The 23,056-nt window shown below is 37.6% G+C and overlaps 1 protein-coding gene across 1 annotated transcript in view; it reads right to left on the bottom strand.

Moving 5' to 3' along the window:
• mindy4b (MINDY family member 4B) overlaps window positions 1-22,693 on the bottom strand; it is a 54,229-nt gene extending 31,536 nt beyond the window's left edge. Inside the window, exons 1-5 of the mRNA XM_039757991.1 lie at window positions 22,525-22,693; window positions 4,488-4,622; window positions 3,410-3,437; window positions 2,193-2,372; window positions 822-941 (exon numbers count right to left, since the gene is read on the bottom strand). Of these exons, the coding sequence (XP_039613925.1) occupies window positions 822-941; window positions 2,193-2,372; window positions 3,410-3,437; window positions 4,488-4,600 (441 nt within the window). The 5' untranslated portion in view covers window positions 4,601-4,622; window positions 22,525-22,693. The remainder of the gene's footprint in view (window positions 1-821; window positions 942-2,192; window positions 2,373-3,409; window positions 3,438-4,487; window positions 4,623-22,524) is intronic.
• Between the last annotated feature and the right edge of the window lie 363 nt (window positions 22,694-23,056).

Below are 23,056 nucleotides of genomic sequence, written 5' to 3'. Positions count from 1 at the left end.
GCCAATCCCAGCCAACACAGGGCACAAGGCAGGAACCAATCCCAGGCAGGGTGCCAACCCACCGCAGGACACACACAAACACACCCACACACCAAGCACACACTAGGGCCAATTTAGAATCACCAATCCACCTAACCTGCATGTCTTTGAACTGTGGGAGGAAACCAGAGTACCCGGATGAAACCCACACAGACATGGGGAGAACATGCAAACTCCACACAGGGAGGACCCGGGAAGCGAACCCAGGTTTCCTAACTGCGAGGCAGCAGCGCTATCACTGCGCCACCGTGCCGCCCTCTTGCAGAATATGCTTACATGAAATATCTTTCAGTAGTTCTCAAAGGTGCTGTGTTTTGAGTATGAATAATATAATGGATAGGTACATGATAGTAGGTAATAAGGTCTGTTTTTCACAATATCCTATTGGTGCAGACACTGCCAGGCTGTAGGATGAATTCTTTCATTGTAATAATTAGTTTATTGGGAATTACCATTCAGATAGTTGGAGTTTTCATAACTGTTGACTAACTGATGCTTGAAATCCTTTTTTTCTAATAACACATTTGGATTATTATCAATAAAGTTTAGTACAATCTGTATGGAGCTGCACTAATCCCAGTGAAGTTGCTATTATTATTAAATAAGTACATGGAAATGACACTACATGTAAGCAATTACAATATTTATTATTGCTAAGAGACTTTTTGAAATATTGTATAATTTGTTCTGCTTTTAAATTAACTTCTTCTGCTGAAAGGAGATGCAAGAAGAATTTCTCATTTTTTTATGCCCTTGCTCAAATTTTTAGGAGAAAGACTTACCCTTTCTGTCTCCAATGCATATGATAATTCAGAGTAAGGTTCCCGAAACTTGAAGTGTGATTTCTTCCATTCGAAATTAAAAATGTGGAATGTGCTTCCAAAAAGGATATTTCGTAGTTCCTGTAAAACAGGTATTTAAGTAATAAAGAAATGATAAAATGACAGAAAACTCCATTAAAATGTATGACATTCTCATTCATAATGATCATTACCTTTCATTGGGGGTTGAATATTCATTGTAGAGAGAAAGATAAATCTATGCAAATATTTAAAGTCCTCAAAACAAACCAGTTAATTTGCTTAAATATATAATGAAAGGGATCTTTTCTGTTATTAATAATCATTGCCAGATGTTTAACTTAACTGTGCTAACTGTTTACCTTTAACATATTCATATGCTAACCATTGAAATGACACAGAAGAAACAGTAATGTAGGTTCACTTGAGTTAAAATAAATTCAATGTCAAGTTTAAGTAAGAACTACTGCATCTGGCTGCAAAGCATTGCTTACAATCACAAGGGTGTAGTTCTAAAAAAATGCTTTCCCATATTGATAGATCATCCATTAATTTTTAAACCAGTACAGGGTCACGAGGGCTGGAGCCCATCTTGGAAGAATGGAAAATGCAGTAACCCCTGGGCAGGCGTTTATCAGTTGAGACACTCACTTACAAAACTTAACTCATTTGGGGTCAATTGAGAGTTGTCAGTTAAACTAAACACACATCTTTAGAATGTGGGGAAACACAAAAGTGAAAAATTCATTCATTCATTTGTGAATTTCCCCTGGGGATTAATAAAGTATCTATCTATCTATCTATCTATCTATCTATCTATCTATCTATCTATCTATCTATCTATCTATCTATCTATCTATCTATCTATCTATCTATCTATCTATCTATCTATCTATCTATCTATCTATCTATCATTCCAAAATGGGAAGAATATGCAAACAGACACAGTGATGTGGCTGGTTTTTGAACCCAGTATCCTGGAGCTATGAGCTAGAAAAGCTAACCACAGAGCCACCATATCACACACTTAACATTCTACTAAAATGTTTGTTATTTAATTCATGGCTGTAATGTAGTAACCAAGCAGTTATTGAGTTAAATAAAACTTTAGTGTTTCCATGCATCAGATTAAATATCCTTCTGCCCCCTACACTGTGTGTTTCTTGAATTACAAGCAGTGCTCTGCTAAAGAATTCCATGAATAAATTATATTTCCGACGTGCGAGCATTGTTTTAACAAGACATGCAGCCAACATTCAACCCAGCAATACAGGGCTCAAGTAGCACCCTTTGTTTTCTTGGCACAAGCAGGTCAGGTTATGGTTTATTTGCCTACTGACAAGCCACACTTACCACTGCCATGCCCATTGTGATAGGCACACCGCCCAAATTTGAAGGTGCAACAAGGTACTTGGGAATTGCGTAAGGGACATTGTAGAAGGAAGCCTGCCCACGAGACTTGTTGACAGATGGCTGAGGTCCTCCCACCCCTTCTTCACTGTCTTCGTCACCCTTGCGGCTCTCTTGGTGTTTCTATAGTAAAAGAAGGGAAGAGTATCAGTCGTTACGATGGTGCCTTTCTGTGGATAAATATGAGAGGTATTGAAGGACTTATTTTTTACATTCATAACTTATCTTGTATTGCTCACATGTCCGGTTTAAGAAAGAAGAAAAGTTTTCTGTGCTTTATAGCAGCGGCCATTAAAAAATGAGCAGAAATAATAATTACTTGTACAAAATGTACATGCTTTCTTTATACAAAATTAGCCATTTTTCCTTGAAAACAAAACATACTTGTTATTGTAAAGAAAGAGAGGTGTGAGTGTGCAAAGATCTGCCTGCCTCTTAGCTACCATTCAGCACCTACTCACATCTTGGCTCTTTTTCACTTCTTCCTGCAGTATTTCAATGTAGCTGAGCTTTGACTGTTCCAGTCTCCTCTTTGTCTGTAGCACCTCGTGACACAGGTCCATGTCTGATGTGGGTGTCAAAGTCAGAGGCTAGTAAAAGCTTGGGGAAGGTTATGTGACGACCCAGGAGGCTATCCTAGTATTACTGTCTCTTCCTGCCTCCCAGCTATATAGCATGTCATTGCCATGGGCAATTAAGAGAAGATTGCATTTTGTGGCCAACAAAATTAAAAGCCAGTGCATGTGACTAATATAGCGAAATGAATACCAGTGAACTGATACACACTTTCATGTTGGGATTGACTTCTCCGAAGAGACCAGTTAATTATTTTTATTGTGTGGTTTATATATGTAGATGCGCCTTTGTTTTAATTTTAAACTCTGAGTGTGTTCATCACGTAGCCTTTATCTGGGAGATTTGTGAAGCTGGACAAAAGAACTTGTAAAACTAAACCATGGCTATAATAGGTGTGTCCATCTGCATTTTTAAAAAGCGTGTCTTAATTTAAATGCTTTTTTGGAAATTATATTACATCTTATTACATGGTAAGGCTCTGCTTTTCCACATTTTATCAGGAACTCACGGTAAAAGTGATTTAGTTCTATCAGTCACCAGGTTGGGAACACAGAAGAAATGATTCTAGAATTCAAGGAAAATACCTGGTTGTTGATGTCTGTTAATTCAAACCTGTAAAATCAAGAAAAAGAAATATTTAATGATAGCAAAATCTTTTTTTAAATACTTAGATATACATGTATATACATCCTTGCAAAAATAGTACAGTATATAATATAAATCAATATTTATTTAGTCATTTTCATAATGCATAGCAACACAAAGCAAAACAGATTATAACAGAAACCGTTACTTCAGTGCTCTGCAATGGGCTAGCACCCTGTCCATTTTGAGGCCATCACTGTTAGAATAGGGTCCAGTTCTGTGTGACACTGAACTGGATAAGTGGGTCTAAAAATGGGTGGATAATGTGATCAGTTAAGCTATGCACTACATGTTAATATATGTGACACACAATGTGTATTCAGCATGTGCATGTAGATGTATATACAGTATGCTCTATATGTGCAGTATATGTATATAGTTTTACTAAATTCAAATCATTATTTAATCTGGTTTACAAATGTTTTTTATATGAGAGCTCTTTAATTGAATATAAAATTAATAAAGAATATCCAAAGCTTTTCCTGAAACTCTTAGCCCCAGGACCACCCCTCACAAAAAAGCACCCTTTCAAAAAAAAAGTACTTACAAATAAACAATGAATATCAAATTTATAACCCAAGTCATAAGGCAGAAATATATATTTTTTATTTTGATTGATGAGAATTATGTCATTTAAAACCTTTTATTCAGCCCTAAAAAAACATAGGAAAAATAATTTCCACAGAAATGAAACATTGCATTGAAGACAGGCTTTATTATATGTAGATGCTCTATGGTATCTATAGCATATCTACTGTATAATATATTTATATCCAATATATAAATGCTTTCCTTATGAGCTCATGCTAATCAAGATGTAAGTAACTCTCAGAATGAATAATTTAATGTACAGCAACAAAGGTTTAGTTTACATCAGCCAGCAGCTTAGACTTGCCTCTCTGGTGTTTCATCAACACAGACAATTAAATATTTTTTTTCTTCAATTACCACAACACTACACTTAGGGGACAGCTTTTAATGAATTTCCTAAAACATTAACTGTTATATGCTTCTTACCCCCGACTGCTGAAAATGTCTCTCCATTTGTCCAGGTCTGTAATCTTGTTGGCAATCTCTTCTAATTCCATATTATTAAGTCCTTGTGTGCTGCTGCCAATTTCCTGCTCCATTTGTTAATGGTGCTAAGTGGTCCTAGTAAAAAAATATAAATTATCATTTGCATTTGTTAAAAATACTAATGTGAGAGTGATGGGCCTTTTCTTTTGAAAAGAAGTCATTCAGACAGCCTTGCAGACTTGCAGTAGCCTGAGATGGGGACATTGATCACTCGCAGCATCAATCACAGGCTGACAACTCTGAGCTCCCAGAGCCCAGTCATTCTATCAGGCAGTGATAAATGTTTTATTAGTGTGAAATGCTGGATGAGTTTGTAGACCTCAGGCAGAGGCATTGCCAGTGTATGAAGGAGAGTAAATACACTTTACCATTTAAACTCAGCTATGTGGGGCTTCACTATAAACTACTACAGACAAGCTTTGCAGTATAAAAGAAATGCAAATAATCATTGCATCTTATGCATTTCACTTGTTGGGCAATAGCAGCAATAAAAGATTAGTGCTTTATCATTGTTTGCTGGTGGGCCAAATAAAATTCTTTTTGGCAGTGTAATGTCTTAAGATTATCTATCTATCTATCTATCTATCTATCTATCTATCTATCTATCTATCTATCTATCTATCTATCTATCTGTCTGTCTGTCTGTCTGTCTGTCTGTCTGTCTGTCTGTCTGTCTGTCTAACTTATTAAGTAACAGGGCTTTGAGATCTAACTGCAATCCCTAATTTTTGTGTCTCCTACTTATCACTCTTATCTTCATTTCTTGGGCTGATATTGTGGCTTTTCTTCAGGACACATACTACAATTCTACTTTCTCTACTGTTCTTTTTCCGGTTTTCTTTGGTGACGATTTGCGCCACCACCACCATATGATCAAAGCCCTGTGGAGTCCTTATATTGATGGATTGAAGGCCAGAGGTCCACATGACCATTATCATCTAATTCTTCCATGTTAACCCTGAAAACCATGAGGACTGATTGAGATTATTTATGTTGGGCAGAATGCCTAGTGGGGTCTAGGCGGTCTCACGGCCTTAGAACCCCTGCAGATTTTGTTTTCTCCTCCAGCCCTCTGGAGTGTTTTTTTTTTGTTTCTGTCCTCCCTGGCCATCAGACCTTACTTTATTCTTTATTAATTAGTATTCCCTATTTTTATATTTTTCTTTTTTTCTTTCTGCATCTTGTACAGCACTTTGAGCTACATTAGTTGTATGAAAACATGCTATACAAATAAATGTTGTTTTTGCTGTTCTCACAGTTTCGAGAGTCTTTTCTTATGCTAGAATGTATCATACCTGACCTAACTGCCTTGGCTTAATAGTCATCTCATTTTAAAACTGTCCTTTCTGTCAAAAAGCTAAGTTAATCCTGCATGCCTCTAATTCAATGATATCAACAGAAATAAAGGGAAATACAGTATTTTAATATCACTGGATGAGCGAATAATTATTAGCTAATCAAAAAAGCCAGATGTACTAAATGATCTTCTCTTCTTTCTTAGGTGCTGATGTTTCCTGTCAGATAATGAGATGTATGAATCAAAACCCTCTCTTTGATTGCTTCCACTCTAAAAACTGTCTAGACCACAATCTAGAAATGTTTCACCACCAGAATATGGATGACCTTCTGAATGCTGATACTGAATCACACTCTGCAGTCGCTATCTATCCCAATATTATATCACATCCCATGTCAAAAATGGTACCTTGTTCAGGATATAAAATTACAACGTGAAGTAAGCCTCACATACATTAACACGCTTAAAACTTTAAATTATGAAAAAGTATCCAAATACCATTAACAATATTTAAATGGCAGAGAATGCTGCTTTTTAAAATTTCTTTGTCTACTTCTTGAAAAATAAGTACTTTCTTATTTTTTAGCTAGTTAAAAAATGTATGTATGGCATAATATTCCAATGTGTTTGGGGCAGTGTTTTCTGTTATTTATTTGCTTCATTTATGAGATAGATACAATATTTATGTGTGATGTATAACATAAACTTTCTCAGGCCACCACAATTCTATTTGTATAGGCAGGTACAGTATAAATGCCTGGCATATACACACTAATGTTTCAATTCTCTACTGATTACATGAAGATCTGTATGCCACCAGGAGTGGCTATCGAATGTAAGAAAGATTAAAGAACTGTCTCAAAAATATACAAGTCAAAATAACTTCTCTCAAGTTAATTTCTGAAATAGCAAACTAATCTGTAATTGAAATTGTACAGAATATTTTTCTGTCTGTTTTAAGGGTAGGTGACGAGTTGCTTGGGTCAGGGTTGATTTTCTTGTTTACTGATCCTTCCATTTTCTATACTTGCTTATCCAGGGTGGTGCCACGGGGCAGATGGAACCTATTCCAGCAAGCAACTGATGCAGGCAGGAACAATCCCTAGACAGGGCCCCTGCATGTGTTTGGGTTGTGTCAAGAAACTGGAGGAGACCCATGTAGAAACACATGTAAAGTCCACACGGGGAGCACCTTGGGGGAAATAAAAAAATGTAATATACAAATGTATAAAAGGATCAAGATACAAGACATGTTCTTTCAAATGTGTCACCTAGACATTTTATTTCACACATAAGAAACAATTCAATATTTATGTCAGTTTACCAATGCAAATCCAAATACTAATTTTCCTTAATTTAAACATAGTTTTGTGATATAGTACAAAGTTTAAGGAAAGCAATTTTGGATCTAGGAATAGCTTGATTTTACACAAACAGACTCTGACCCTGAATTAATGGGTTTTGATTATGAATGGATAATATTTTGCTTAGGTTTATGTTGAACTTGTAATGTCTGCCTACAGCAAATGGATGGATGCTGTTTAAAACCAAAGCACAAGCACTCAGTGGCAGAGTGGCAGGAGAATAAAGAATTTCAATTTATGTATGATAGATTTAAAATATATTACTACATAATATACCTACACAGTTTCTTGTGTAACAGATGAATGTTTTGTTGTTATCCATCCATCCATCCATCCATTATCCAACACGCTATATCCTAACTACAGGGTCACGGGGGTCTGCTGGAGCCAATCCCAGCCAACACAGGGCACAAGGCAGGAAACAAACCCTGGACAGGGCGCCAGCCCCCCACATTGCGTGCACACACACACACACACACACCAAGCACCCACTAGGGATAATTTAGGATTGCCAATGCACCTAACCTGCATGTCTTTGGACTGTGGGAGGAAACCAGAGCACCCGGAGGAAACCTTTGCAGACATGGGGAGAACATGCAAACTCCATGGGTCCAGGGAGGACCCAGGAAACAAACCGTGCTGCCCTTTTGTTGTTATGTGATTTTGATATTTACAGTATGGAATCTGTAGACCACTGATTTCCACTGAACTATAAACTTTGGTTACTCTTTCCCACCTCAATATTTTTTAAGGTATAAATATAGCTGATTTTTTTTTACTTTTTCAGAAACAATTGCTTAATGCAGGGGTCCCCAACTCTGGCCCTGGAGGGCTGCAGTGACTTCAGGTTTTCATTCTAACCCTTTTCTTAATTACTAACCTGTTTTTACTGATAATTAATTTCTTTTGAATTAGTTTTAATTTGCTTGGTCTTGAAGACTCAGACCCCTCAATTGTTTCTTTTTCCTAAATTAGCAGTCAAACAAAAATGAGATGTTCAGTAAAATGAGCCAAAACATTAACAGTGAACTGTGTCCATCACACAATATCTGAAATTAAAGAAAGATGAAGATCTCAGGAATGCTGATGTTGCTCAGGTCCACAAAACATTTTAACACTGCTCTTAGAAAAGAGAAAATCAATAATTTTCAAAATGTATGCTATTGTACAATAAGAGCAGCAACAAGCTTAAACATGGAATTAAAGAACGGGTTCAATTAACAACGAGAATAAGCTCCTAATTAAGCAATTGATGTGAGTGAAATTGGTTGGAGTTTGAGGCCCTGACTTATTTGGTCTTCTGTTGGCTCAATCACTTCACGTTTCATTTCTGTTTGGGTGCCATTTATGGAGAGAACAGAAATGAATCAATTTAGGGGAACAAATCTTTAAAAACCATATCAATTAAAATGAAAGTAAAAGGACTTAATTAGCAAGAAAAACTGGTCACCAATTAATAAGGGTTAGAATGAAAACCTGCAGCCACTGCGGCCCTCCAGGACTGGAGTCTGAGACCACTGGTTCAATGCTAACTGCTCTCTAACTTAACACTAACGTTTCCTGAACATAAAAATGAAGACCACTTCTAGTTGATTCAGAAATCAATGTGTAAAGACACATCAAATGTGTAAATCATGAGCCTGAATAAGCATCTTAGACTGAAGCATCAATTGTTTAAGGAATTACATAAACATACCCAACCCATCCAACTACTGAGTTCAGTTCTGTGTCTTAGGGAGCTGGAAAGCCAAAGCCTTTCTAGTCAACAGTGTACTCAAAAAAGCAATGTGTCCTAGTAGTGATGTCAGTGTCTATCAACACAAATACACTCAATGACCTGACAGAAAATTGTACCTATATGACTCTAACTATGAATTAATTCATGATTTTATCTATTGATCTTCACAATAATGCACAGATGCATTGAAGACCTTACAGTTTTTATCTGCAAAATATGACAAAAAGTAATAAATTCAGCTGGATATATGACAACTTGTGGCCTTTAAGAATTTCACTGCAGTCTGTGCACATGACAGTTTAGCAAAACTGCTGCTACTACTTATTACAACTGCTGCTACTGACCTTTTTAATGCAGTTCCATCCTTCCATCCATCCTCTTCTTGACCGTGCTTAATTCACATTCAGGACTAGGACTACATGAGGTCAAAACCTATCCTAACAACATTACCCTGCATGAGATGCCAGTCCATCAAAGGCTGCATCCTTACTTCAGAATTTCCTTTCAGGATCTGCTCAGGCTGGTTAGTTACTTGTTAGAAAAAACAACTTATAAAAGTGATGAGAATACATTGCCATGGATATCATTTGTCAAGGAAATATTTTGGAGTAATTGGTTTTTTTCAACACACCTTATAGATACAAAGCTTTATTGCTGTGATATGATATGATTTATTACTATGTTAATAATTGAACTTTCTGCTTTATGTTATTGTTTAAACTATTTTCTGATCTCACACAACTAAACAATCAAAGTCTTGCAGGGAGTTTTATATTTCCTTATTCTGCGGTGGTGTAAGTGACACTCACTGTGTTTTCACATGCATTCTTTTATGTACCAAATGTACAAAGGCTAACTGGATTTCAAACTGTATGTTTGCTTTATAAAGATGAAAGTGTTCAAACCGAAACAGAAAAAGTTACAGATAGCATAGTTACTTTCATAATGTCTTAAAGTAAATTTGAAAAAACAACATTGTAAGCAGTTTTTAATTTCGCAAGAATTATTTAGCTAGTCAGGTTAGTTACCTGGACACGACCAGGTTTATTATGCTGTAAAATTGATTCATTAGTGTGAAAGCTTCAATGCTGTCTTACTTGTACTTGAATAATGACATGCGCTCTTTGGGATGTGTGATACTTTGACTGAAATATGATCTTATTCAAACTGTATATTTTAGGGAGAGAACAACCTTTATATACATATCTATATATATTAAATGATTTTATGTTCATTTTAACCTCAGGTTTCTGGCAAAATGGCATAGTGGTACAGCAAGTAGTGCTCCAGCATTACAGTTCCTGTCACCCAGTTTTAACTCACATGCATTGTCCTCCCCATGTGTGTGTTTGAGTGGGCTTTCTCTGGATGCTAACATTTCCTCTCTCATCATAAAAAACTGGTGACTATCGAATTAATGAGTATAAATGAATGTGGATATGTGTAGTGATGTGCCCATCTATACTCTATGCTTATTCTTCCCTACAGCCATCCAAAGTTCGCTCACCCATCCATTAGTGTACCCATTTAACCCAATCCCAGGTTGGAAGGCCTAAATAAAACATTGGATGTAAGGCAAAAGATATCTCTGTGATGGGGTGCCAGCTGATTGTAAGACACACTCATTTAGCCAGGGGCAACTTTACAGTTGCCAGTTAATCTGTCATGATGATTTTGGAATGCAGGAGGAAAACTGAAATACATTGAGGGGAAACAAACATAGACATTGGAAAAAAGAATCAAGAAACTTCAGGATAGACACTAAATAGTGCAGGACTTGAACCCTGGACTCGGGAGCTGTAAAGCTGCAGAGCAAACCACTGTAATACTGCCCCTATAATGGCAAACTCTAGTCTTAAAATGGGTAAATGATGACTATTGCATTCCCTTTTTTGTAAATTGCCATCAATCATTCTTCAGTTTACAGTATATGGTATATTTTGAGCTGAGCAGCCCCACAAAGTACTTTAAATGTTTATTTCCTATCAAGTTACACATGCATGTCTGTATCCAAATTAAGTGACTTGTTCAGGATCAAATAGTGAAAGAGCAGTGACATTTAAACCTACCATCCTGCATATTTCATTCCACACCTCAGCGACTACAGGCAATTGTAATCACAATGTTTCTTTGATCCCATTTTGTATTGTGGAGAAAAACATAAATCACAATAAACAAAACGTCCAAATAGCATGGGATCCACTTACAGGTGCAATTTATTTTTAGCAGCCCCACTGTGGTTATGTCTAGGAAAAAGTCTGTTTGTAAAGTGAGGCATTATGGTCAGAGGTAGTTGTTGCCTTGCACAGTGATAATGAGATGGGGCCTCATTGTAGACTTGAAATCACTCCATAATTGTGGTAAATTAGATGCCTGATAATTACTACCATTTCTTCTAAAAGAAGTTCATTTGGATTGATATCTGGTGAATGGGTTTTCTGCATTAAGCTGAACTCATGGTCATGCTCCTGGAGTTCTTCCAGGCATATCTTAGCTTTGCAGCATGGAACAGTTTCCTGCTTTAAAGGCCATTTTCTAATGGAGCTCCTGTGACTATGACAATTGCCAATGCTATTTTATGTTGATACATTTTATACACTGACAGGTCACTTTGTTAGGTACAGCTAATTAATAGGAAATTGTTCCTCAATACAAACATTCTTCTACTTTAATCAAAGGACTCAGTGTGTGCCTAAAACATTTACCCAGCAGTATTATATCACCGGCCCTAGTTAATATTGTTAACACCATGCAGGCCCAGTGCATGAACACTAATTTTTTTTTTTCAGATCCTCTTCCTCACATTGGTTTAAACTATCAGGAATCATAATTTACCAGGCCAGCTAATGTTCTGCCATTGACCAGTGTTTGTGTTATTATTATTATTATTATTATTATTGTTATTTGCTAACAAAGCGGAACTAAGTTCTGCTGTCTGCCGCCATTCCGAAACAGTGAAAAGATGTGCTGAGTTATGTCATTTGGCACTGCTGTTGTTCTCATGCATGTAATGTCCACCTCCAATTGTTCCTTTCATCAATTGTTTGCTTCTGACCATAAGATGTCTGCTGGATGGAGGGTTTTTGGAGGTGACTCAGTCTCAATTCACCTTTCATGCTGGAATATGTGGAAAGCCCAATGTGGTTGCTATTCTTGGCACCAATCAAATCTTTCATTTTGGCAGCATTAGCTTTGTTCTCTAAATTACCCCAACAATCTGTTGGTATCTGCGTACTTGCTTTAAATAACATTGCCCACATATACTATGCTGTTCTCCCCGTGTCTGCGTGGGTTTCCTCTGGGCACTCCGGTTTCCTCCCACAGTCCAAAGACATGCAGGTTAGGTGGATTGGCAATTCTAAATTGGTCCTAGTGTGTGCTTGGTGTGTGGGTGTGTTTGTGTGTGTCCTGTGGTGGGTTGGCACCCTACCCAGGATTGGTTCCTGCCTTGTGCCCTGTGTTGGCTGGGATTGGCTCCAGCAGACCCCCGTGACCCTGTGTTCGGATTCAGCGGGTTGGAAAATGGATGGATGGATATATACTATGCTGATGCTGACTGAGCCGTCACTTATGTGGAGATGAGATGTATTCTGCCTGAAAAAATGACTGCTTTTGAAATAAATCAGTTGTATGTTTTGGAAATGTGAGTGTAAAAAACTCTGTACATACATTAGCTGTGTTACCTTGCTTCCCCCTGGAAATTTCCTATGACAATATGAATCAATTAAAGTACTGTCGGTTAATTGGATATATCAGAAGTAGTATGTAACTAACTAAGCTCTTTTCTAAATACAATATTTGTAGTTTATTTTACCCAGGGCTAATATTATTAGTTCACTGTACTCCTTCTTTTTAAAAATACTACACACAATCACAGATCTTGGTTGATCTTCAAGTGACATTTCCCCTCATTTCAAATGCGAAAAACCACTTGTAGACCTGTGTTTTACTTAACGCTTCCTCTTTAAAAGCAGTTTCAAGCATCACTGCACTTTCAGTAGCTGTTTTCTCTAAGAGAAAACAAAACTTAACACAGACACGCTGTTCTTTATGATCACAACATCACAAATAGAACATTTTTAATAAGCACCAAGAAAACTGACGAGGAATGGCATACGAAAAATACAGAGCAATGCCACATGGCAAACTGCCATAGAATGCCGTAAGTATGCTACACCTAGCGGCGAAATCCACAACTAAGTCCAGATTGCGCACCAGGTACAAATTCCGGTTATTTTTGGGTACCCCCTCATATATCATTAACTATGTATAGTGTCAATCAGTCCCTTCTATGTTCTGGCAATTTGGGACCTCTTTGCTGAGATGTACTAACATTTAAACTGACCAAGGGATTCTGTCACTCCTGGCTTGTCTTGGGCCTGAGGATTCCACTTCTTCCTCTACTTCTCTCTCCCTCCCTCTTTGATTCTAGTAAAGCAACACCTAAACTTACAGCCACAGCACCTTGCTCCTGGACTCGAGGTTTATAGCATGCTTGGTAACCACATCTTGCTTGAGCTTATCCAAATTTTTCTTGTACTCTTTGTAGCAATTTTTCATTATCTCTGTTTGTGCTTGTTCTTTCAGCTGACTTTTTTTTTACCAAGCAGTGGGGAATGGATGTGTCTTTGGTTTTTGGTTTTTAATAATGCATCTGCTCTTTTAAGTAATTTTAGATTTGTGTGTTGTTTATTAAAATATTTAAGCATGAAGTGAACTTGGTGGGTAGTTTGTTGGGTTGGCATAGGGCCCTTTACCTGCCTCTCTGAGATGGCTCCAATACAACCAATTGATAAAGACTTACCTCCCACTGAACACTGGCACCTTTAGTTTATTATGAATGCATTTTTTTGAAAAAGTACTTTTTTAAACAAAATTAAACTTATAAAGAGAAACTTAAAATGTAACCTAACAGAAAGCTTTCAAAAAACATTTTATTCTAAGACAGTGATAATCTTTGTACCATTAGAAGTGTCAATAACAGATTAAAGTAAAATTGAAATTCTTACTGCCTGTTATCACAAGATAAGATTTTGCTTTTGTTCTATATGAGATTGTTCTGTAATTATCATTTTTAAAAGTCTATTAAGTGTATTTCTGTTTAAACTATGTATTAAATATCTAACTCATTTTAATTTTTTTACTGAATTGGCAAATATCAAGGTCTTTGTGATTTTATTATTGAAACACTCCTCATACTGTGTGTACATATATATATATATATATATATATATATATATATATATATATATATATATATATATATATGTAGATATCTCTTTAAGTAATTTATGTACAGACAAACAAGAATTTGGTAGTGCAAGTGCTTAAAAATAATCAATCCAGCTACTCATTTTTAGCTAAAAGAATTCATTTAGATGTTAAGTACTTACTGGCAAATCTACAATGCTTTGTTTCCTCACTATGTGCCATAAGGCAGTTAGTTGTGTTTTAAATATTAAAAGTGGGTCTGTGAAAGTTTCATACAAATTATTATATGCATGATGTTTATTTGGGTGGTGCAGTGGTAGTGCTACTGTCTAATCACAAGCAGGCTGAGGTTCACATCCCGAGTACTGTCTGAGTGAAGTTTGCATGTTCTCCTCATATCCACGTTGGTTTTCCTGCCGGTGCTCCGGTTTCCTCCCACATTCCAAAGACCTGCGGATGAGGTGGTTTGGCAATGCTACATGGACCCCCATTGAATGTGTGTGCATTCACCCTGTGATGGGCTGGCACCCTGTCTATGGTTTTAGCTGTATTGCACCACGTGCCTTGTAGGATAGACTCCAGCTTCACTGCAACCATGCTCTGGATAAGCAGGTTTGAAAAAATGGATGGATATTTATTTACATTATATAAAATCTACACTCCGTCTTACCTCAGTTCCTTTCTTTGCATATATTGGCACTTCATCCTCCTCCTCCTACTTCTGCCACACAAGCCCTTTCCACTCACTCTTCTACTGACCCTAAGCTCTCTAAACAATCTTTTGGAAGCCTTTAAAGCTGATATTCAGAAGTAGTGCCAGGGGGTGCTATAATGTCTCTTTGAAGCACTCCTGTCAATGTAATTACAGTATAAAAGCATAAGAGCTTGAACAACAATAACAGCAAATGCCTACTGCCATCTTTCAGCTCATGACACTTCTTGGCACACCTATCTAATGCAGAAATAGTAACATGTTCATACCTTTCTTTTGAATTACTGTAATTCAACTTTTTAGTGGTCTTCTTACATCAGTATGACACGATTACAACAAGAATTCTTCTGCTTGCATCCTTACTTGGAGTATATTTAAAGAACACATCACCCCCTCAACTGCGCACAGAACTCTTTTACTGACTTACAGTACTGTAAATTCAAACATCTGAGATTACCTGTTGTTGCTACCTGCTTTATGTCAGCCTCCTAGACACCCGATATCTTTTGGGATTTGTGTTCTAACTTTCTCAGAGACTCATTATGCAACTCTTGGTGAATGCTTATTTATCTTTGTGGCTCTGACGCTCTGGAATTCTACTCTGTCTGTGGTGCTTTGCCATTGTTGACATTCAAACTGTACCTGTAGCTTGGATTGGTTGTTCCTGTGTTGTTGTATTTTTGAGCACACTCTTTTGCATTGTACTCTTCCATAGTTCTTCCTTTGTACATGCAGTTCATTTTTAGGCATTTATTTTCCTATAATTTATAATGCATTTCAGTTCTGTTTTATTGTACTGTTAACTTGCTGCTTTCTATTATTTTTTGTACTTTTGTTGGAGAGGTCTGTGAAAAGTGCTGTATAAAATAAGTATTGGTTAAGTAACTAGTAGCTGTCCATCCATTATCCAACCCGCTATATCCAACTACAGGGTCACTGGGGTCTGCTGGAGCCAATCCTAGCCAACACAGGGCGCAAGGCAGGAAACAAACCCTGGTCAGGGTGCCAGCCCACCGCGGGGCACACACCCACCCATACTGGGGACAATTTAGAATCGCCAATGCACCTAATCTGCATGTGTTTGGACTGTGGGAGGAAACTGGAGTACCCGGAGGAAACCCACGCAGACACGGGGAGAACATGTAAACTCCACACAGGGAGGACCCGGGAAGCAAACCTGGGTCTCCTTACTGCGAGGCGGCAGCGCTACCACTGCGCCACCATGCCGCCCACTAGTAGCTGTACATGTACAGGTATTTTATTGAATATAATGCATTTCACAAAATCTACCAAATAAATAGCTTTGAAATGCTAAATAACACATTTGGCTTTAGTGCATGAAGTTCTCCGTTAGTTGTGTAGTTTTCCTCTTTCCATTTTAGAACATCCCCCTTCCCTCTGATAAAGGCCCATTCTTACTCTGCAAAACTTCATCTTCCCTCCTCCCACTTCCAAAGAGGCATTCATTGTCCAACAAAAGTTCACCAGGGCAAAACTCCATCGCTCCTCCTGCCTCTTTCAAAGCAGCATTAGTCTTCTGACCTCCCACAAAATGTCATCCCCATTCCTCATCCAACAAAATGCCATGCTTCTGCTTGCCTCTCCCCTCCCTCCTACTTCAGATACCAAAATGAGAAAACACTCGAGCTGGAAGCATTGGAAGGGGGTTTGGTAGCCATTAATCATGTGTACAATGACAGCAGTTAGCCCGCCCAATTTTTGACTACATGCCAATGATTACAAATGGGTTGCACACCTTTTAATTTGTATTTCAGGCTACACATCTACATGTGTGGTAATACAGTTTCGACAGCCAGTTGCATTCACCCCTTTTGAAACACAATGCAGCTTTATTTCATGATATGCCATTTTGTAAATCTGCTTTTTGCATATCGTAAATGATTTCAGTTGTAAAATGCTGACTTCTATTTCCTTGGTGTTTACAATGTGGAGGCAGCATTTGTTTTCTTTTGTCTATAACAGGGACCCCCAACTCCGGTCTTGGAGGGCCCCAGTGGCTACAAGTTTTCATTCGAACCCTTTTTTTTAATTTAGTGCACTGTCACCGTTTTTGCTGCTGATTAACTTCTTTTGAATTAATTTTAATTGAATTGTTTTTTTAAGATTTGCTTCCCTGAATTTCTTCATCGTTCCTCTGAATTGCTTAATTTCTTTCCTTAAATGGCACCCAAACAGAAATGAAATGTGAAGTGAGTGAGCCGACAGAAGTCCAACTAAGTTAGGGCCTCAAACTCCAACCAATTTCACTCCAACCAGTTGCTTAATTAGGCTCTGATTCTCATTGTTAATTAAACCCGTACTTTAATTCCATGGCTTTTTGCTGTCTCTCATTGTGCAATAACATACATTTCTGAAATTGTTGATTTTTGTTGGCATGAGCAGATCAACACTCCTGAGACCTTCATCTTTCTTTATTTTCAGATACTGTATGATGGACACGTCATGTTTTGGCTCATTTTGTATCTCACTATTGTTTGGCAGGTAATTAAGCAAAAAGAAACAATTAAGGGGTCTGAGCCTTCAAGAGCAAGTCAAATAAAATTAATTCAAAAGAAGATAATTAGCAGCAAAAACAGGTTACTAAATTAAGAAAAGGGTTAGAATGAAAACCTGCAGCCATTGGGGCCCTCCAGGACTGGAGTTGGGGACCCCTGGGGCCTCATGTATAAACGGTGTGTACGCACAGAAATGTTGCGTAAGAACTTTTCCACGTTCAAATCGCAATGTATAAAACCTACACTTGGCGTAAAGCCACGCACTTTTCCACGGTCCATAATACCTTGTCGTATGCAAGTTCTCCGTTCGGTTTTGCAGACTGGCGACACCCAGCGTCAAAGCAGTGCTACTGTTCCTGAGTGGTTACTCTTTATTTTCCTGAGCCGGCTTTATAAATACACTGAAACTAACAGCATATTTTCTATTAGTGTAATACATCTGATTGTAATGAACTTGTAACAATATAATGGTCCAGGGAATTGCCATAGTATTCCAAATACCATAACTGCTTTAGCGTTGTTACTCTCACTGCACCTTCTTCTTCTTCTTCTTCTTTCAGCTGCTCCCGTTAGGAGTTGCCACAGCGGATCATCTTTTTCCATATTACTCTCACTGCACCACTCAGAGTATTTATATCACTGCATCTGAGTGGGGAATCACAGCAGCAGTTGATCGCAAAGAGAATTATCGGTATACAGCATCAAGCCCATGCTGCCTCAGTCACGGTAAAACGTTTGAAAGCCTTTCCTGTACGGACCTCGCGGTTCAGAAACAGTTTCATCCCAAGAACTTTAAATGCACTCAATCAATTGCTCCTTGTAGAACTGTTTGTACTTATAAGTACAATCACCTCACTGTAAATTTGCACTACAGTTATAATATTGCACAACCTGAGCCACTTTATAAAGCGCGTATTTACATGTGATAAAAATACTTTGTATCATTTTTAAGATGAAATGCAGCAAAATATGTTTATTATATTATACAGATAAAACTTTAACTTCATTTAAATAATCTGTATTCTTCACTGGGACTATCGTGAAGGATAGAGTAATTAAACATGTACTACAAAGATATTTCAATATTCCTTAAACGTTTTGAAGAATCGGCGCTCTAAGCTTACAGATGGCTTAACATCTATTACAGAGCTGATTGTGTGGCGATCGGTTACTTGGAGAAAGAAAAACAAGGACTGCAGGGGCGGCTACGCCAATATATATTGAATATAAAACAGAATTTTTCTGTGCGTAAGCACATTTTGGCTTTTGTGCTTACGCCATGTTATAGTGCGAGTTCTACGCACAGCGTTATACATGAGGCCCCTGGTCTTTGACTTAAAACTGAAGTAGCAGTAGTAGTAGTACATTGCACATTTAGGGCACTGACACATTTTCTTACTATTTTAATCTTTAAGATAAACAGTTCCCATATTTCAACAAAAAAAGTGCATACATACCGGGCAAGTTTTGAAATATATCCAAGCAAATACATTCTGTAACCAGATAAGTTTAATGTAGCTTCTTATATAGTAAACATGATCTTAAACAGCACTTCACAATGTGCTGCAATAACTTGTATTCATACAAGATAATGTAAAATGAGTAAAAGTCAACCTATCCATTCAGAGGACAGAATCCATTTTGACAGAGGTAGGATGAAGGATGGTAATTTTTTGAAGGATGGAGGATGTCCTAAAATGGACAGCATATTCTACAAGTTAATGTGCAAATGTGCAAAGCATTCAGTCATTCAACTTAAAATCTTTTATCAAGCATGTTTATCTTGTTTAAAATTATCCAAAATTTTTCCAGGGCAAGATTCAACCTGTGAACATTGCATTCTAGCTCCAGCCTCACTAGGCCATATGTGTTGGACGTGCATCAAATTAACATAATTCTGGACAAAAATCTTTGCCTATTAGACACCCTTGGTGTCACAATCCCTCCTAATCCATCAATAGATGTGTTTGGTGAATTCCCTTAAGTGGAGAAGGATAAACAAATTGCCTTTACTTTACTATAGGCACATAGACTTGTCTTACTCAACTGGAAGAATCCCACCCACCATTTTTAAGTCTGTGATTAACTGATGCTCTATACGACTTGAAATTGGAAAAAATCAAATTCTCACTTACAGGATCTGTTCAAAACTTTTTTTTTAAATATGGCAGGATCTAATCAGTAACATTTTACAACAAGCTTCCACTTTGGGGAAAAGGATACTGTTCTTTTCTTGCTCTTCAGTTGCTGATCCTCTCTCTTTCTCTTGGGCGAGGGTTGAATTTTGATTTGAACTGATAAATTTGACTTGACTCTATGGAATGTTATGTTTCTAATTAAAATAAATAAAAAAAAGAAACTCGAACATCAAAGTTGTAAGTTTAAATCATCCCTGTGGCTATCTTGGTCATACTGGACACATCATTTAAAATGGCCAGTGCTGTGACCTTGAAAAGATATGTGTTCTTATCTTAATTTGGCAGTGCTTTGAAATGGTGTTAGCCATAAATTGCACAGGAAAATACTGCTTGATTGGCAGACTGACTGAAATCTCACTGAATACACTGGCCATTGTTATAAGCTGTGACTAAATGTTGATCTGCTCAAGACAAGTGTGGCATTTTGTGAAGAGAAAAAATAGAAATCAGAATATTGTTGGTTTTAAAAATATCCATAAAAAAGAACTGGTGCCTCATTTAGGGTTTGTACCTGTCTTGCCATCTAATGTGCCTTTAGACACTTCAGTTTCATGGCCGTGAATAGAACAAGAGAATACTGATAATTAACAGATTGATACAGGTTTATTTCTAATAAAAAAATAGTTTTGATAATGCACTGAAGGATGTCTAAATGACTTTACCATAGTAATTTCAAACATTAGAACCAAAAGTTCTGGTTTGTAGAATAAATGTACTGTGTCACTCTGCTGACCTGAGTGAACTGCTAATGCTGAAAACATTTTGCTCACAGTTAGAAACCAAATATTGATTTTGAAGTTGTGAGTAAATTCTGAAATAGATGGGATGAGATAATGATCAGTTAGGTAAAGCGAGAGAATTGCCCTGCTTAAGGCCAGTAGCTGGCCATTTGGTGCATAGGACTTAATGGGGGAGAGTCATTTAAGGCAGTAATCATATTAAGCATGAGTGCAGTCTAGAGTGGAAGGAGACGTTTGGTCCAGCCCACCTTTCACATTGAGCCAAGTATTCAGGGCAGCTATTGAAAACCAGCGTTTCCTTGGTTGTCACAACAATGGTAGCTTGCAGAAGGAATGCTGTTTGTTTTACTCCTTTACACCAAGCACTCTAGCTAGTTACAGCAAGACTAGCTGCAAGGAAAGCTCAGTCTACACTGGGAAACTTATACAATATTTTTTTTCTGAAAGGGTAACATCTGAGAAGATCAAGGTGAATAACCCTGCTAAAATCAATTAAATTGCCCAGCCTTTATGGGAAATAAGAAGAAATACCATGACTGATAACTATACATTATAAGAGAGCAATAAGAATATAAAATGAATCGTGTTGTGCTTTTAATATTTGTTATAGTTGTAACAGATGCTGATTGCAGTGAGCTACAATAGGTTGTTCAAGAAGATCAATCAATGAATCAATCAGCAACTCCTTATATATTTCCATTGACTTAGTTTGCAAAGGAGTTTCTAGTAGTTTGTTGTATTTTGCATTTTGACATAGTGACATAGAATCCTGTATTCAAATCACAGTCTGTGTGGGATTTGCATGTTCTCCCTATATCTGTACTGCTTTTCTCCAGGTACTCTCGTTTTTTATGATGTTAGATTGATTTGTTAGCTCTAAACCAGCCCAGTGTAAGTGATTATATTTTGTGATGGACTGGTCTGTCTTCCGGTTTGTTTCCTGTAGTGTGCTTCATGAATGACTTTTGGCTCTGTTGTTGTCCTGTTATGGATTTAATGAGATTAGACAGTAGACGAATGGTGGACAAGCATTCTAGATCACTATTTCAGTCAATTGTTAAATACGATTTTGGCTTTTATAGTTTTAAAGTCTTTAAAGACTTTACATCATCTAAAATCTTTGTAGGTATAGAGGCTAAGATATATGACTATAAACCATATCATGAAGTGACCCTGTGTAACCGCTAAAATTATAAGAAAAATGAACTACATTTCATTACCTGTGTGGCACACTGTGTTTGCTTTAGAAGGATACTGTTTAAAATGAAATGTATACATTAATATACAATTGTAGCATTTATTTGTTTTTTATATTTGGAAGAATATTAGAGAACGTAGCAAGACATAACATGGCATAAAATGACATTCCTCAACCTGCATAGTCCTGTTCAGAGTTTCAGGAGGCTGGAGCCTATTCCAGCGGCATCAGACTCAAGGCAGGAACCAGCTTTGAACAGGATGCCAGGCCACTGCAGGGCATGTGACAAGACATTACTTTACACATTTCAAAGTGATATATCCTTTCTTTCATTTATTCTTTTATATTCTCCATTTCATGATGCTAAGAAGCCAGAGGCTCACCTGGCAACAACATGCTAAATACAGGATAGCTGCCATAGACGGGAGGTCTGTCATTCATTAATTGTAAAATATACTGTATATGCATATGATAAGAGCATATTCATAATAATATTCTTTGCTAATTAAAATTGTCCATCCATCCATTATCCAACCCGCTATATTCTAACTACAGGGGCCCAGGGGTCTGTTGGAGCCAATCTCAGCCAACACAGGGCACAAGGCAGGAAACAAACCCTGGGCAGGGCGGCAGCCCACCACAGAGCACACACACACACACACGCTAGGGACAATTTAGGATTGCCAATGCACCTAACCTGCATGTCTTTGAACTGTGGGAGGAAACCAACTGTGGGGGAGAACATGCAAACTCCACGCAGGGAGGACCCGGGAAGCGAACCCAGGTCTCCTAACTGTGAGGCAGCAGCGCTACCCACTGCGCCACCGTGTAGCCCTTCAAAATTGAAATAGATATTTTCAAATTTATTCAACACCTTTTACCATTCTAAATACATTTACTGTGATTCATTTAGGTAGGTTAGAATTTTTTTAGGTAGTGCTCAGGGAGAAGCACACAAGCAGCAACAGCATTCTTCTTATCATTTGAATGTTGTCTGACTTACCCTTTAGATGTAGTAAGTTGAAAGTGCCAAGGAGCTTCACAGCTAGAAGACAAGGCACCCCAAGCTGTTAATTGCCTGTCTACTTCGTCGACTTGCCAAGCCGGCGCTCTCAACTGCAATTGCTGCTGACACATAAACAGTGCAGCATAAGGTTGGTTATGTTAAGGAAGTAAACCTTTCCTTTCACTTGTCTTCAAATGGGCTGGCCTTTCTGGCAGAGTTTTTTTTTTTTGGATTTCAGAGCTGTGTGCTACTGCATACTGATACAGGGACCAAAGACAATAGCCAAGGACAAAAAAGTGAAATGCCATCTCTCGAAAGGAGGGAGACATAGAATAGCTGCTTTAATTAGCCCAGTGCTTCTGGTAATCCACAGTAACAGTTGGTAAAGTAATATATTGACTATTAGTGTACAGAAAAAATCCTCTACGGCTCACTGCTTGAGTGCATATTACTAATAAGAAATTCATTTCTCAGTACTTTTTATGCATGGAAAGCCTCACACATGTGCAGGATCTCTCTTGGCAGGTGG

Source organism: Polypterus senegalus, chromosome 1 (genome assembly GCF_016835505.1).
Source record: "Polypterus senegalus isolate Bchr_013 chromosome 1, ASM1683550v1, whole genome shotgun sequence".
In the NCBI taxonomy this organism is placed as follows: Eukaryota; Metazoa; Chordata; class Cladistia; order Polypteriformes; family Polypteridae; genus Polypterus; species Polypterus senegalus.
The sequence above is the reverse complement of the archived record's forward strand: the minus strand, read 5'-3'. Positions and strand labels throughout refer to the sequence as shown.